The sequence below is a fragment of the Euleptes europaea genome, chromosome 7, assembly GCF_029931775.1.
Source record: "Euleptes europaea isolate rEulEur1 chromosome 7, rEulEur1.hap1, whole genome shotgun sequence".
In the NCBI taxonomy this organism is placed as follows: Eukaryota; Metazoa; Chordata; class Lepidosauria; order Squamata; family Sphaerodactylidae; genus Euleptes; species Euleptes europaea.
The window spans coordinates 76,736,232-76,752,238 of record NC_079318.1 but is presented as its reverse complement, the minus strand read 5'-3'; the positions used below and the strand labels follow the sequence as shown (position 1 = coordinate 76,752,238).

At 45.8% G+C, this 16,007-nt stretch overlaps 1 protein-coding gene across 2 annotated transcripts in view; it reads left to right on the top strand.

The window, feature by feature from the left end:
* The window catches only part of OTOF (otoferlin), a 181,659-nt gene that overhangs the window by 40,812 nt on the left and 124,840 nt on the right, over positions 1–16,007 (top strand). For both annotated transcript variants that reach the window (XM_056852335.1, XM_056852336.1), the window contains exon 3: positions 4,490–4,578. In XM_056852335.1, coding sequence (XP_056708313.1) covers positions 4,490–4,578 — 89 coding nt within the window. The remainder of the gene's footprint in view (positions 1–4,489; positions 4,579–16,007) is intronic.

Genomic DNA, 16,007 nt, shown 5'->3' with positions numbered 1-16,007 from the left:
AAGCTGTTCATCTTAGTGCCTGGTACGCTGTCCACCTTCTCAGCCAAGCGACTGTGAGAGAACGAATGGAAGCTTAAAATAGGGTTGTAGAGAAATTAGACTGCCTTTCCATTGGCACTGTGTTCCCCCCGCACGCACACGCGCACACGCCAAAGCATGGTGGTTGTTTTCCCCCCAACTGTCACCATTTTTATTTTTTTGCTTCATTATTTTATAATAAAACATGGCCAGGATTGGCTGCTGGTAGAGGAGTTGGTGTGGCTCAACTGGACATGTTTGAGGGTTCCACGCCTCCCCCCACCCCCCAGCTGCATGCCTCTCTCTGCCCTCATGCAGGAACTGAAGTAGCCGATGCTCCTTCCCTCCACATTCCCCGGGCCTCTTTTAAGGCAACAAGACAAGCTGTACATTCCCAATGGAGCTTGCCAAACCTTTGCAAGAATTTGAGAACCCCTATGGGTAGGGTTGCCAGCTCCAGACTGGGGAATACCTGGAGATTTTGGGAGTGGAGCTTGAGAAGGGTGGGGTTTGGGGAGGGGATGGACTTCAACAGGACATAATGCCACGGAGTCCACCTTCAGAAGCAGCCATTTTTCTCCAGGTGAACTGATCTCTGTTGCTTAGAGATCAGTTGTAATAGCGGGAGATCTCCAGCCACCACCTGGAGGTTGGCAACCTTACCTACGGTGAGCAGCAGTTGGCAGAGCACCAGAGTGGAGGTGAGCGCAAGCCTTCTGCTAACCCTCCCCAAGCCTGAAGCCCTCGCCTCATCTTTTTGGCTGAGGTGTGAATGGCATCTAAAAAAATTAACTATCCCTCTGAGGCAACAGTGGAAGGAAGTGCCATCAACTCACAGTCAACCCCCTAGGGTTTTCAAGGCAAGAGACAAACGGGGGGGGGGGGTGTTGCCATTGCTTGCCTGTGTGGAACAGCTTTGGTCTTCCTTGGTGGTCTCCCATCCAAGAACTAACCAGGGCTGACCCTCCTTAGCTTCCGAAATCTAATGAGATCAGGCTAGCCTGGGCCCACCAGGTCAGGGCTAGACTCAGTGTTGGCCTGTGATAAAGTGCCAATGTATTCAAAAAGAATATTTCAAATATATATAATACTTCCAGTGGTCCACAATCAATAGGATTGCTAAGTCCTTCTTTGCCACTGGCGGGAGGTTTTGGGGCAGAGCCTGAGGAGGGTGGGGTTTGGGGAGGGGAGGGACTTCAATGCCATAGAGTCCATTTGCCAAAGTGGCCATTTTCTCCAGGTGAACTGATCTCTATCGGCTGGAGATTAGTTGTAATAGCAGGAGATCTCCCTCCAGCTAGTAACTGGAAGTTGGCAGCCCTAACAATCCATTTGTTTTTATAAAATCATATCACACTTGTCTGGGGGAAAGTCTCTGGTCTGTGAGCTTCCCGGGAGCACTCAGCCAGCCACTTGTGTTGTTGGCAAAAGAGTCCTGGTCCAGCATGACATTAGCTTTGTCCTAAACAGTGCTATGGAATTATTTTCAAATGCAAGAAAACAATTACTCCTCCTCCGCTTCTCCTCCTCCTCTCAACATGGTGCCTATGTGTTACCTGGAGCCCACTTTCTTCTCCTCCAAAGTTTCTCATTCCTGAAGCAAAGAGCCTATCCAGAAGGAAGCAGTGAAGTCAAAAGTGCCTGAAAATCAGGAGGTCTAGCCAGGGACATTCATATGCAAAGAGGGACCAATTGTAACAATAGTTGTGGGCAAGAACATTAATTTAACACATGTTATGTTGTGAGAGAGCTATCCATGCTCCTCTTGGATTTACTTCATGCAGCTGTCGAAGTGGGCTCCTGTCTACAAAACCTTCCATGAATTTTTTTAATGTGCCACTAGACTCCTGGTTGTTATAGGAAATATTAGTTTATATTTGTTTCATAGTGAGGCTACTGCTTATTCTGTGTTGCTTTTCAAAGCCCTCAATGATAGAAATAGTTGTCTCATTGTCTTCTGCAATACCGAAAGGTCAGGACAGGGAGGTCCACATTTTGTAACCTCCGTGCCCTAAACTTCAATACCCAGAGAAAAAACCAATTTCTGTATTCAGAATGAGACCAATAAATAACATCTGTACCTGGACACCCATTTCACATAAATGGGTTCAGTTGCTTTATTCAGGGTGTGAGATTTGTGTTTCTGGAGGACACAAATTAGTGCATCTTGACTTGGGGAGATCTAGTTTGATACCCCAAGTTGGTGCAAGCAGCTGGAAACTTGCTGGCTGTGTCCAGCCCACCAAGACATCCTCTCTAGAAATGATGTTCTGGAACAGACCAGCTTGCTGCCACCACAACATGGCAGTGCAGATCTGTAGGGGGTAGGGGTTGGCAGGTCCTTCTTTGCCACCAGTGGGAGGTTTTTTTGGGTGGAGCCTGAGGAGGGCAGGGTTTGGGGAGGGGAGGGACTTCAGTGCCATAGATAGGGTTGCCAGGTCCCTCTTCACCATCAGCGGGAGGTTTTTGGGGGAGGAGCCTGAGGAGGGCGAGGTTTGGGGAAAGGAGGGACTTCAATGCCATAGAGTCCACCTGCCAAAGCACCCATTTTCTCCAGGTGAACTGATCTCTATGGGCTGGAGATCAGTTGTAATAGTGGGAGATCTCCAGCTAGTACCTGGAGGTTGGCAACCTTAGCCATAGAGTCCAATGGCCAAAGCAGCCATTTTCTCCAGGTGAACTGATCTCTATCAGCGACAGATCAGTTGTAATAGCAGGAGATCTCCAGCTGGTAACTGGAGGTTGGCAATGCTAGTAGGGGGAGGTGAAAGGAGCCCTGGTGGGTTAGATCCGTGAATCCATTCCGCACAGAATACTGAGCAGAGATCTGAACCTCTGTCAGAGGATTTGGGCCCAATTAAAATTCACTACCTCCATGAAGTCCCCCACCCTTAACACAAAGCTTAAAGGACTGTAAATGTGTTCACATTCATCTGTTCTCCCCTGGTCTCTTCCTCCTTATTACTGCTCCTGTCCTTACTGTCAGAGATTTAGATTGCAATTTCCTTAGAGGCAGGGATCGTTTTTATCGTTGTGAAACTCTGTAAAGGTCCATTGATGGCAGCTATATAATAATAATAATAATAAAAAAGTTTTCTTCCTTGCAGAATCTTTCTGTCCCAACGATTAAAATAAAATAGACATTTGGTAATGTTCTGCCTACCTGTGGGAATATTTCACTCCCACCCAAATTGTGTTAGCTCCCCCACCTTCCTGTAATAAACTGCTTGTAGTTGGGTAGGAGGGTTTTGTGGTGCTGCCCGTGAGGCCAGAGAATATTATGTGGCTGGGATATTGGAGATGGTCCTTAACCTTTCTCTGACAATTGCTTCTCCTAACTGGTGGCTGCTTTGACTTGGAAACAAGCCCTGAGCAATTAGGCTGGAGGAAGCAGCTGTGCAATGCTCTCGGCTGCAGGCAGAACGAGCGTCATGGGGGCTGAAGCTGGGGAGAAGGTCAGGGGGATGAGCTGCCCTTATGGCCTAGGTTGGACTGTGGCTGCGCTTGAGGATCCGGCCAGCCTACCTGGCAGTCTGATTTGATTGGCACTTGCAGGAGAATGAGGTGGAGGTGAATTGTCAGAAGCCCAAGAAGGTAAAACAGTCTGCCCTACTTCAGATTGTGGGTGAGGGATTCCAACTTTGAGTGTTCCTTTGTATAAAAACTCCCTTCTCAGATAAGAGGAGCGCAGTAAGGATAAATACTATTTCCCATTTTTCTATTTGCAGAGTTTTTAAAGTAGGCAAAAATTCCAAATGTGGAGTTTCATAGTACACATGGAACTCACATTACTCAAAAAGGGAGGAGGGTAATGAAGACGGCAGTCCCATAAATACATCTACATGAAACCTGCTTCTAGATCTGCTTGTCTGCTTCCTTAGGACCTCTGGTATCTACTGGCAGAAACCAGAATCTGGACTGGAACATTATTATGCCTAAAGTCTGATCCAGCAAAGCAGTTCTTGCCTTCGTATCATAGGTTGATGGTTGGGAAATGCGCAGGGCAATGGTGTATTTTATTAGATGTTACCAGGAGGGAGAAAGAGAGTAGCAGCAGCTTCATTGCTCTGGCAATGGTACCTGGCAAGTTTTCATAGCAGAGTGTCGGATACTCTAACCACTACACCACACTGGCTCTCAGTTTCATAGCAAGTAGCAATTTGCACTGGTCCTGATTTGACACTAGCCACTACACCACACTGTCTCTTTTTACTTCATAGCTGTCTGAGATTTTGCACACTCACTTTTGTGTACAAATTATGAGGTCTAGAATTTTGCCTGATGAAGATGGATGTCAAACACGATAGTTAATTTTATGCTTGTGTAGCGGAACAGCACATGAATGGCCTATTGTAGTGATGTAGGATAGATGATTGAAAACTATGGGATTTATGGGTTGTACCCACCAGTTAATATGCTGCATGGCTGAGGCTAGCTCTCCTCACACCTCCACGTGATATTTTTTCCACAGACCTTCCGGTGGCCAATTGCTAGCAGTATTGATGTTAACGAGATGTTGGAAATTCAGGTGTTCAACTACAGCAAGGTCTTCTCCAACAGGTGAGTGATACTCTGCACAACATGTTCTGTTCCTTCATCGGTTGGCTCTTCTGGAATTGTTTTTATTTCCATGAAATGTAGATACTTCTACATGTTGACATTGTGGTGAGGGGGTCTGGTTTACGCAACACCTTTCCATGAGAGAAGTGGGAAGAGGTCTGGCAGACAGGCAGGTGGTCACATAGGGCTAGCCTTAGGGTTACCTGCTCTGTGTGGGGAAATACCTGCTCTGTGTGGGGGTGGAGCCTGAGGAGGGCAGGGTTTTGGGAGGGGAGGGACTTCAAAGGGGCATAATACCATAAAGTCCACCCTCCAAAACAGCCATTTTCTCCAGGAGAACTGACCCTGGTCATCTGGAGATCAGATGTAATAGCGGGAGATCTCCAGCCACAACCTGGAGGTTGGCAACCCTAGTTAGTTTGGTGATCGCCATCAGCATCATGTTGTCCAGGCTGAAGAGTACAGCAGGCCTTGGGACTCCATGGCAGCCAGGGTCACAAGACGGCTTTCTTGGGTCACCAAATTCCCGTGACCAGATTGATTCCAGTCTATTGAATTAGCACCCCAACTTGAATTGTCTGCTGTTTCCTCCTCTGACAACAAGTGCCAGCAAACCAGTACCTGACTTTTAGAGCTACTAATGGGAGTTCCACGGCACTAGATAAATGAATTTCATTAACCTGGAGCACTCAGCAAAAACAGACTATTTCAAAAACTCACAAAATTGTATGAAGGGAAGGGAAGGGACAGGTATCACTTGCCCCAGGAACTATTCAGTGTGTGCCCATGACATGATTGCTGTCCACCCAACACTGCACATAATTCATTCATGTACTGGGGGCGGGTGGAGAAAGTGCATATCCCCAGCTAGAGTGCTGTTTAAATGTAAGTTCATTTTCACACTATAACCATGAGGAGATATTGCTGATGGCCTTTCTGGAAGACCTCAATTCCTTCTTCCATAAGAGTCCCAACTAAGGCACCTTGTACTTAGGATGCCGCTGAGCATGTTTAGAACAGAATCCCAAGTACTAGGATTATTATGGTTCTGTAGGGTTGCCAGGTCCTTCTTTGCCACCAACGGGAGGTTTTTGGGGTGGAGCCTGAGGAGGGCAGGGTTTGGGGAGGGGAGGGACTTCAATGTCATAGAGTCCAGTTGCCAAAACGGTCATTTTCTCCAGGTGAACTGGTCTCTATTGGCTGGAGATCAGTTGTAATAGCAGGAGATCTCCAGCTAGTAACTGGAGGTTGGCAACCCTATGGTTCTGAGTCCATTGCATGGATGTCATTGAGGCTGTGGTAAAGTCTGAATTTCAGAAATGAATTTAGAAAAAGATTAGTTATTTTCTTTTTAAAATAAAATAGCTTCTTTTGCTGCACCCAGTCTCAGAAGAAAGTTCCTTCATCTGTAGAGAAGCAATATTCAATTCATACATGCAAATCCATTCATACATGGAAATCCATTCATAGATGCAAATCAACACTTAATGTAGCTGATAGCAAGTGATGCGCGACCTAGTCTTTATATTTTCTTGCAACCCTGCTTGTTCTGATCTCTCAGCTGTGGTACCCAACTACTTCTACCAAGCAGTCACTGAGGACTGGCTCATCATCACAAGTGACTCCTTCAGGGCCCTTTTAAAAGTGAGGGGCTGTGGCTCAGTAGTAGAGCATCTGCCCTGCATGCAGAAAGTCCTAGGTTCAATCCCTGATATCTCCAGTTAAAAGGATCAGGTAGTCGGTGATGTGAAAGACCTCTGCTGGAGACCATGGAGAGCCACTGCTCATCAGAGTAGACAATACTGACCCTGATGGACCAAGGGTCTGATTCAGTTTAAGGCAACTTCATGTGTTCAGGTGTAAAATCCAGGGTATCAGAAAGCATGCAGCTTCTGCTTGTACTGTGTCAGAAATCTTGTGTCTTGAATATTAAATTTCTCCCAGCCTCCTCTCTGCAAACTTGTCAAAAGAGTCTCTTATTTTCTTTCGCGTAAAGGTGGCAGATCTAGCACAGGAGTTTTCAAAATGTGTTTTTAAAAAACAATGTGCTAATCTTTCATTAAAACAGGTTTTGCTGAAGACAGATGGCAGGGTTTTTAAAAAATTATTATTATTATTATTATTATTATTATTTGCACATTATACTGTAGTCTACCAGTTCGTATGAAAGTATAGCAGATGAGTAAAATCTTGCTGTGAATAATAACAACATCAGAAGGCAGTTTTTGACAGCTGGGGTGCAGAGCTATCATTGACCCTGGTATGTGCCTCCATTCTGCTATTGTCTGAACTTACAGTTTTTGGAAGTTTGGGACTGCTTTAAAAACCAGCAAAAACTGTTCGGAACTGCCGAGCTGGGTCAGGCAAAAGATCCAGCATCTCCAGAATTGTTTCCTCAGTGGCCATCCAAACGTTCCTTGATGCAATCTCAGTGCTCACAGGGCAAGTGTGAGGTCCGACCAGCTAGACTTGTGCCCTGTGCAAAGAGTGTGTGTGTGCTCTAGAAAGGTTTTTGGGGTGGAGCCTGAGGAGGGAAGTGTTTGGGGAGGGGAGTCCAATTGCCAAAGCGGTCATTTTTCTCCAGATGAACTGATCTCTATTGGCTGGAGATCCATTGTAATAGCAGGAGCTCTCCAGCTACTACCTGGAGGTTGGCAACCCTACTCTTTGCCCACATTCTGTGGTGGGCTGGACAGCCACAGCATCTGTGGACTTGGATATAGAAAGGGTTCACAATCGTAACTCACTCTTGGTCCTCCCCTCCCCTCCTGCTGGATAAACCCTGGGCATGGATTTATCCCACTAGCTGATTCTCAGCCTTGGCCAAAGTTGTCCTTAAATAGACCTGGGCACTGCTCATATGTCCCAGGGTCCCTCACAGTGCCTCCCGTCCCTTCCGGGTTCCTCCCACTGCCTCCAGAAGTGTTGCAGTTGCTTAGGCAGCCCACTTGAGGACATTTCTTTGCCATGTCAACTTGGCCAAGTGTCGGGTTTCTCTACCAACCAGAACCACTCTCTCCAACATACCCCAAAACCACACTGCTTTAATTGGCCCTGCATTTCAAAGAACCAGTGGGTGTATTGAACAGCTAAGTTTCTGCAGGGTCCTCTTAGCATGTAGTGGGATTAGGTCAGTTTTGCTTATTACAAATTATGTAAATTATATAAATATAGCATCTCCCCCCCCTCCCCGAGAGAAACCATCTGTCTGTATTTTCTTTTGAAAGATATTTTATGTAAGTATCATTAGGGGCATGTGTGTGGTTGGGTTCTGATTTGTCTTTAATGAAACACTCTCAGTGGAGGCTAGGAAGATTACGAAGCCAAGAGGAGCCACAGGAGCCCGGAGCTGTGTGTTCAACTATGTTCTGAATTCCAGTGTCCCCTATACATAAAGGAGATCATTTGGCAGAGGTGGAAAGTCACATGGGAGGCGGAATCAAGGGACAGTGTGGGGAAATTCTTCCCCAACTTAAATCTGTGCCAGAAGCACAGCTCAAAATTTGGCATTCTGCTCTCAGGAACAACTCAACATCAATCCATAATGGAATACAGTTTTACACATTCATTTTCTAACATTCAGAGAACTATTTCTACACTAGCTTGTCTGCTCTGGAATGCCTGCATTTCTGTCTCATGCGAGGGCATGAAAATCCACCCCATCTTGGAGCCTGGCAGTTGCAACTGCACTGCAGTGAAAGCTGAGTTACGTGTGAACACATGAAGTGGCCTTATACTGAATCAGATGGTTGGTTCATTAAGGTCAGTATTGTCTACTCAGACTGGCAGCAGCTTTCACATCAGCTACCATCTGATCCTTTTTGCTGGAGATGCCTGGGATTGAACCTGGGACCTTTTGCATGCCGAGCAGATGCTCTACCACTGAGCCATAGACCCCCTGTGGCAGTGAAACACATGGTCTAGTTAACAAAGTTTTTACTGTATGTTGTTGAAGGACATCAAAACCTTAATATATTACTTTCCAGATGAATATGCACAGATCTGAAGAAGCGAGCTGTTGCTCACGAAAGCTCATCCCCTACCAGAAATTTTGTTAGTTTTACTGGACAGGCAGCCTGCCTTTCGGAGGCTTTTTATTTTTTAAATGGGGCATTTTGCCCAATTGAAAACAACGAAGCTTGCGCAGCAATGCTGTTCTCGACGTCGGTGTACCAGGGCGAAAGGGGTCAGGAAGCTGCCTACTGGCAGCTCCACCCCAGCACACCCCGGGAACACTTCCCGGCACAATGGCATGGGACTTTGCACTGGTGGGACGATGGCCGAAGGTGCGGCCAGCATCCCTGGGCAGCACTGCGGTGGCAGCGCTGCGAGAGTGGTGTCCGGGTCCCCCTGCCGGCATCCGTGCCATCCTGGATGGCGTAAGTGGCATGGGCACCGGCATGGGGGCACGAATGCTGGTGCAGCCCTTTCCTGGCCTCCTAAGGGCTTTCATCCTGGAGTCTCAGGAATGGGCTGTAACTGGACTCTTGCTCTTTTCTACTGCTACAGATTGACTAACACGGTTACCCATCGTGATCTGCCTCCGCAGATCTGAAGAAAGCAATGTAGATTTCATTAAAGTTGAATGAGGAGAGGCTATGGCTTAGTGGCAGATGGCTTCAAACCCAAAGTGGTAGATGGCTTCAAACCCAAAGATCCCCATTTCAATTCCTGCCACCTTTAATTAAAGGATATCAGCAGTTTGGGGGAAAGGCCTGATTTTTGGTGAAAGCCCCGAAGAGACCCTGCCAGATGAAGCAGACTGTGCTGCACTAGATAGACTGCTTCTCTGATTTGGGATAAGGCCGTTTTCATATGTTCACAAAAGTTTCCTGTCATTTTGGAATTATATTAAAGAAATATTTCATTTTGACAGAACCAAATTCCACGGCTAACAAATTTTTGTGGGCAGCTCAGTTCGGAATGCATCCCAGTGACCTGTCGTGTTCTTTGCTTCTCGGTCATCCTAGTAAAAGGTGTCCTAGGAACAATGTTTGGATCCCACCTTTGCAGCTCCGAGGCCTGCTGAGCTTGCTCTCTCACTCCATCTTTAGAAAAAAATTAATTTGGAATTTAATTTGAATGACACCTGGAGAAATGTTCAGTGTGAGGCACTATATAGCTAAGTCAATCCCTTGGGGATCTTTAACTGCAATGTAATTACGTGCAAAGCTAAAATAAAGACACACACAGTTATTAAAGTCCATCTTTCACTGAGCTGGGGCTTGCACAGCGGGTTGCTACTGATGATAATAGTCTGTTGCATTAATTGCGCTTACGCCAGGAATAGATGCAGCATAAGAAGAAAACCCTTTTCCCTGTGTTAATTTAATTTCGAACACCAGAGACACCGAGGATCAAACCCATCAGGGTTATGATTTCTGACCTGGAGCTTTTCTCCGACCTCCCTTATATATGAGAATCCATAGTTCAGCTATAAGACAAAAGCTCTGCATGTATAAACTGCTTGCATGATTATCTGGCATTCCTGGTTAAAAGCATCCAGGAAGGAGGACTGGCAAAGGCCTGAGAACTAGACCACAGCAGGCTGGATAAGTTAGTGGTCTCACTCAGGCAAGGCAGTGTCTTAGTCTGTTGTATTGTTTTTGTTGAAAAGCACCCCAAATCACCTGCTACTTGATACTCTTCCTTCCTTCAATGGTATGGCTTTATTGGCCGTAGCCTTAAGCTTAACCACACTATTTTTTTTAAATGTCCCTTTTCTCCTCTAAGCCTAACCTAAGAGTTTTCTAATTTCTATTTTATGTTGAATTACTAAAAGATAAGAAGCCAAGGACTTCGTAATATTGGGATCTTTATCCCACAGCAGAAAGGAAAAATGTTTGATCCTTTTAAGTGGAGATGCCAGGGACTTTTCAACATTATGTTGCATCAATTATACGTACATGGCATGAAAGAAACAAAAGAAGCAAATTAATCAGAGAGCAATGAAAATACGGTGGGTGTGAACAGATAACGGCCCTGACCTGAATGGCCCAGGCTAACCTGATCAGAAACTAAGCAGGGTCTGCCCTGGTTAGTACTTGGATGGGAGACCTTCAAGGAAGTCCAGGGTCATGACGCAGAGTCAGGCAATGGGCAAACCACTTCCTAACATCTCTTGCCTTGAAAACCCTACTGGGTCACCATAAATTGTCTGCGATTTGACAGCCCTTTACAGGCACACACACACAAACAGATAACAACAACATGCCGATTTTTTTAAAAGGCTGTATTGGCTATTGCTTTCTCTTTGCAGGTAGGCAGATGTGAAGGACCATGCTACACAACAAAATGTGGTTTGTGCATTCAGACTTCACAGCAGGTCACAGTTAATACAAACAGCAGCTAACAAAACCAATACGAATCCTAGTTTAGAATCCTAATTTGGTGCCAACCAACATAATCCAGTTTGTTGGATCATTTGCATTCAGACATACCCAGGTTCATAAACCATAATTCATCATGATGTCTTCGTCTACTGTCTTCTGGAAGAAAGATATCTGGATGTTTATTGATTGATTGATTTGATTTTTAGGCTACTCTTTTCTGGCTGAAATCAGGCTCAGAGCGGCTTACAATCTGATTAAAAAAAAACCCTCTAAAATCAATCCAGTTTTGTACATATAACAGTTACATTGTTTGTCCATTCTGGCAGGCATCCATCATGCAAATATAGTGTGCTAACCATATGCTACAAGATGGAGTCTGGAAGGGGCCTGTGAGTGCCGTAGATGTTCAGGGTCAGGAACGACAGAATTGCTATGGGGTGTGCTTCTAGTCATCCGCTGAACAGTGCACAGTTGCTTGATAAGGAAGCGGGCTATTTGCTTACCAGTCAGCATCTGGGATAAAGGAGTGACACCTGATGCTCACCTGGGCTTGAATTATTGATGGAGCCACCACTGAAGCTCCATTGTGTGGCTTTGTGACGGAGCCCATATGCCCCATTCTTCAGCCACTGATGAGTTTGTGGCTAATTAGCTTGCAATACTATCCAATTTCCTAGCCTGGTCACTTGGCCTGAGATTCAGTTCGCAACCTATTGACCAGCAAGACAACGGAGGAGAGCAAAGAGGTTTGTTCCTAGAAGTTGGAAGCGGGCAGGGGATTTATTGGGTTGGGTCTGCCAGGAGACGTCACAGAAGATGTCGGCAGAGAGGATCCCTTCCCATCTTCCCCTTCCTGAAGCAGCCTACTGTTTATCTAGGGTTTCCAACCTCCAGGTACTAGCTGGAGATCTCCTGCTCTTACAACTGCTCTCCAGCCGATAGAGATCAGTTCACCTGGAGAAAATGACAATTGCACAGTATGGCATTGAAGTCCCTCCCCTGCCCAAGCCCCGCCCTCCTCAGGCTCTGACCCAAAAACCTCCCGCCGGTGGCGAAGAGGGACCTGGCAACCCTATGTTTATCCCAAGACTGCACCCTGAAGAGCAGGAGAGCCCCACAAGTGGAATGCCCCACAGGCTGCAGCAAAAAGGGAGAGTCAGGCAAAAACACCCCATTCAACCTCTCCCACTCTGTGCTTGCTGACTGCTGAGCTGGGCTTGACAGGTTTGGGGAGTGGGGAAACAGGAGCTAGAAGCAAGGTGCAGCCTCCTGTCCTGTTGTCCAAAAGCAGCAAGTGAAGGCTGAAGGTTTGGATCTCATGGCCTGGACCAAGATTGCTTGCTTGCTTTGTCAAATGCCATGGTGCAACCCAGAAAGAAAAGCATCCTTTTGTCTCTGAATCATTCCACACACACCCTTCAGCTCTCAAAATCTCTGTGGAATTAATCTCCTTTGAGGAGAAGCACCTTCCACCAGGCTATCAGAATCCCGATCAATGCTGCTTTGTTAGAACCCATGTAAAAGTCGGAGATCAAATTGCTCCGGCAATGGGAGAAAGTTCTGGAAAGCCGCCGCAGGAGAAGAGGGGACAGAGGCCCTTGTGACAGCTGCCCCGCGGTGCTTGCAGAACGCAGCAGCAATTGTGCATTTTGGGTGGGAGACTTTGCAAAAAGTCGCATCTCAGGGAAACTCCACCGAGTTGGGTTGAAATGCAAATAGACTTAATACTGAGGTGGCATCTGGGAGGAACGGCTTCTTTGCCTCAAATTTCTAACCACAAGCAGACAAGTTAAGGAAAAGAAGGGTAAAGGGAGAAAAAGATATTTATTGCACGTTTAGCCCACCCTTCTTCCAAAGAACTCAGGGTGATATAGTTAGTTCTCTCATTCGTTCTGCCTTACAACAACCTTGTGAGGTAGGAGAGGCTGAAGCACAGTGACTGATCCAATGTTACCCAGTGAGTTTCATGGTTAAGCAGGGATTGGAACCTGGGTCTCCTCCTCACACCTAGCCCAATGCTGTAATCATTGCATAACACTGTCTCTTGCTTAAAGGCTTTGAGGCTCTGCAGACTGGCCCAAGTTTGTCAAGGGTTAGAAGCAAAGCAGGGTTGGGAAGCAAAGCTCAGGGAAGGGAAATTCCTGGAGATTTGGGGATGGAGCCTGAGGAGGGTGGGTTTGGGGGAGGGGAGGGACCTCGGCACGGTATATGGCCATAGACTCCGCCCTCCAAAGCAGCCATTTTCTCCAAGACAACTGATGTCTATTGTCTGGAGATCACTTGTAAGTCTGGGAGAGCTCCATGCTCCACCTGGAGGTTGGCAACCCTAAGTGTAACTCTGCTTAGGATGATACTTAGGGTTGCCAGCCTCCAGGTGGTTCAAAACAAAAAACAGCCCTCTCGAGATTTTTCAACAAATGCAAAATTTATAGAGCTAATATAAAGAACTATACCGAAGCACCTAACTAACTATCTAATGACATGCAACATGTAAACAAAACAACATACAAAGTGGTACTGAACAATATGTACAAATATATACAAAAGGCTAAAATAGCCAAAGATAGTGCCACACAAAGTCAAAAAGGAATCTTAAATATCTTAAATGTCCAGAAAAGTCAGCCTGAAACCGGGCTTAAACAATCTTCCAAGCCCGTTGATTTTCTTCCGTTTCACTAGTCAGCTGGAGTTTCTTAAAACGGATAGCTTCTCATGTCCGGTGGGACCCACATACAATGTTTGTTCAGAACCGCAAGAAAGGGACACAATTCCCAGGTATTAATTTGCGTTTCACCGAATACGGCTTCATCAGCCTTGCACGTCTCAGAGTTAATTCATACTAGCCTCAAAAAGAGGTCCCGTGTTTCCAAGGAAAGTTGTTCTGAAATGGAAGAAAATCAATGGGCTTGGAAGATTGTTTAAGCCCGGTTTCAGGCTGACTTTTCTGGTCATTTAAGATATTTAAGATTCCCTTTTGACTTTGTGTGGGACTATCTTTGGCTATTTTAGCCTTTTGTATATATTTGTACATATTGTTCAGTACCACTTTGTATGTTGTTTTGTTTACATGTTGCATGTCATTAGATAGTTAGTTAGTTAGTTAGGTGATTCGGTATAGTTCTTTATATTAGCTCTATAAATTTTGCATTTGTTGAAAAATCTCGAGAGTGCTGTTTTTTGTTTTGAATCTCTCATTACAGCACCGGGTGATTTTTGGCTTTGTAGCCTCCAGGTGGTGGCTGGAGATCTCCCACTATTACAACTTATCTCCAGGCAAAAGAGATCAGTTCACCTGGAGAAAATGGCTGCTTTAGCAATTGGACTCTGTGGCATTGAAGCCCCTCCCCTCCTTAAACCCCACCCTCCTCAAGCTCCACCCCTCCAAATCTCCAGGTATTTCCCAACCCGGAGCTGGCAACCCTAATGGTACTGTAGAATATCTCTACCTCCCATTGTCATCAACCCCTCTGTGATAAGCAAGGGAAGGGCGTAATTATGCCTGGCCACCTCGAGGTTGGCAACTCTAATTCCACCACCATTTTAAAGCCTAAAATGGGTGATTTTTAAAAATCCCAGTGCAGTGGGATGAAGTGTCTTGTGCCCTCCTGCAAGCCTTTTCAAGTGCCGAAATGGCTATGGGGAAGGGGCCGACAACTCTATACTTTTTTTGAAAGACCTGCACCTTTATACCTGCGGGCGAGATCATATTGGACCCTTCAGTCAGCCGATCATCCTATCGGCTCTCACTAGAACCTTTTAGCTACAGTGTACTTCCACCGCTGGCCATCTTGAAGAGGGTACTGTGAAACACAGGAGATTGGGCCAGAAGTCTCTCTGAAGCAGATAGCCCAAACAGTACAGAGGCAACAGCTCTGGAGCAACTGGACAGATCTAGTATTTTATGTTAAAATGTCTTAAACCCCCTTTTCTGGGGGTGGGGATTTCTCATCACTCTAGATATGAGTAAATATGTATTACTAAGCTGGGCTGAAATCAGTTTTGGGTGTTACGATTAGTAGAAAGTTGATAGTCCGATTCTTTGGAAGGTTCTACCGCCTAAGCACCGCTGACATGAATGGGAGCTGCACACAAGCACATTATTCAACAAATGATATGCTTCCCCTGATGACTGCCTGGACCACAGCATCAGAACTGTCATCTTGTAAATAAAGCTGTCTGCTGAAACTGATTCTCACACCCTATCTTCTGACAGCACGTCACTTCTAGCCAAGTATTTACATGCCCCCCCCCAACCCAAGAAAAGACTTGTTCTGGCATGAGTTTATGTAAGGGTGAGCAAGCGTCTAATCCATACTGCTGTTTAAAGAGTATTGCAGAAGATAATGATAGCAATCAATGCCGCCTTTGAGCCTGAGAATTTATCTCCTAGAACACTTCCAGACAAACCTACGTTGAAAGGTAGATTGCAAAATGCCCTTTGGAGCTATGCAGTAGCTCATCTATAAACTAAGGGATGCTTCCAAAATTCTCCTCCTCTGAATTACTGACTGAATTTTGATGCTTTGAATTATCAAGTCTTGTCTCCCCAGTGGAAAAGATGAATTAGGAATCCTGTATTGTTCTGCTGTTCATTCCCTGAATTTTGTGTAGAGTGTGTGCAATTTGCCACAACTTTCAGTATTTCCCATTCAAGATGTTTCTGGAGCTCTACCTGGCCGGTGCGTGCACACACCACTGTGAAGGACGGCATTGTGCACATCAGTAAAACACCAAACGACAAGAATCTCAATTACGGATGAGACTGATTTGAATATCTTCCGTTTGATTTTATAAGAAAGGGCCTTTAATTCCATGCCATTTTCTTTTTCCTCATATGAATTTATCCCCATTTGAGGGGCTCTGGAGGTCTCAGACTAAGGGCTTTGGGGGCGAGGGCCTTACTCTCTGCTGCACAGGTAAGGCCTGAGCCTGGAGGGCATTGCAGCGCTATTCTACAACTGATCATCCTAGGAAATGCAGCCTGGGTCAGACAAGTACAGACAGGGGACTGCGTACCAAACTAGACACAACAGCATCCTTGTGTGTGACATGGGGTGCTGCCACCATTTTAAAACCTAAAATGGGCAATTAAAAATG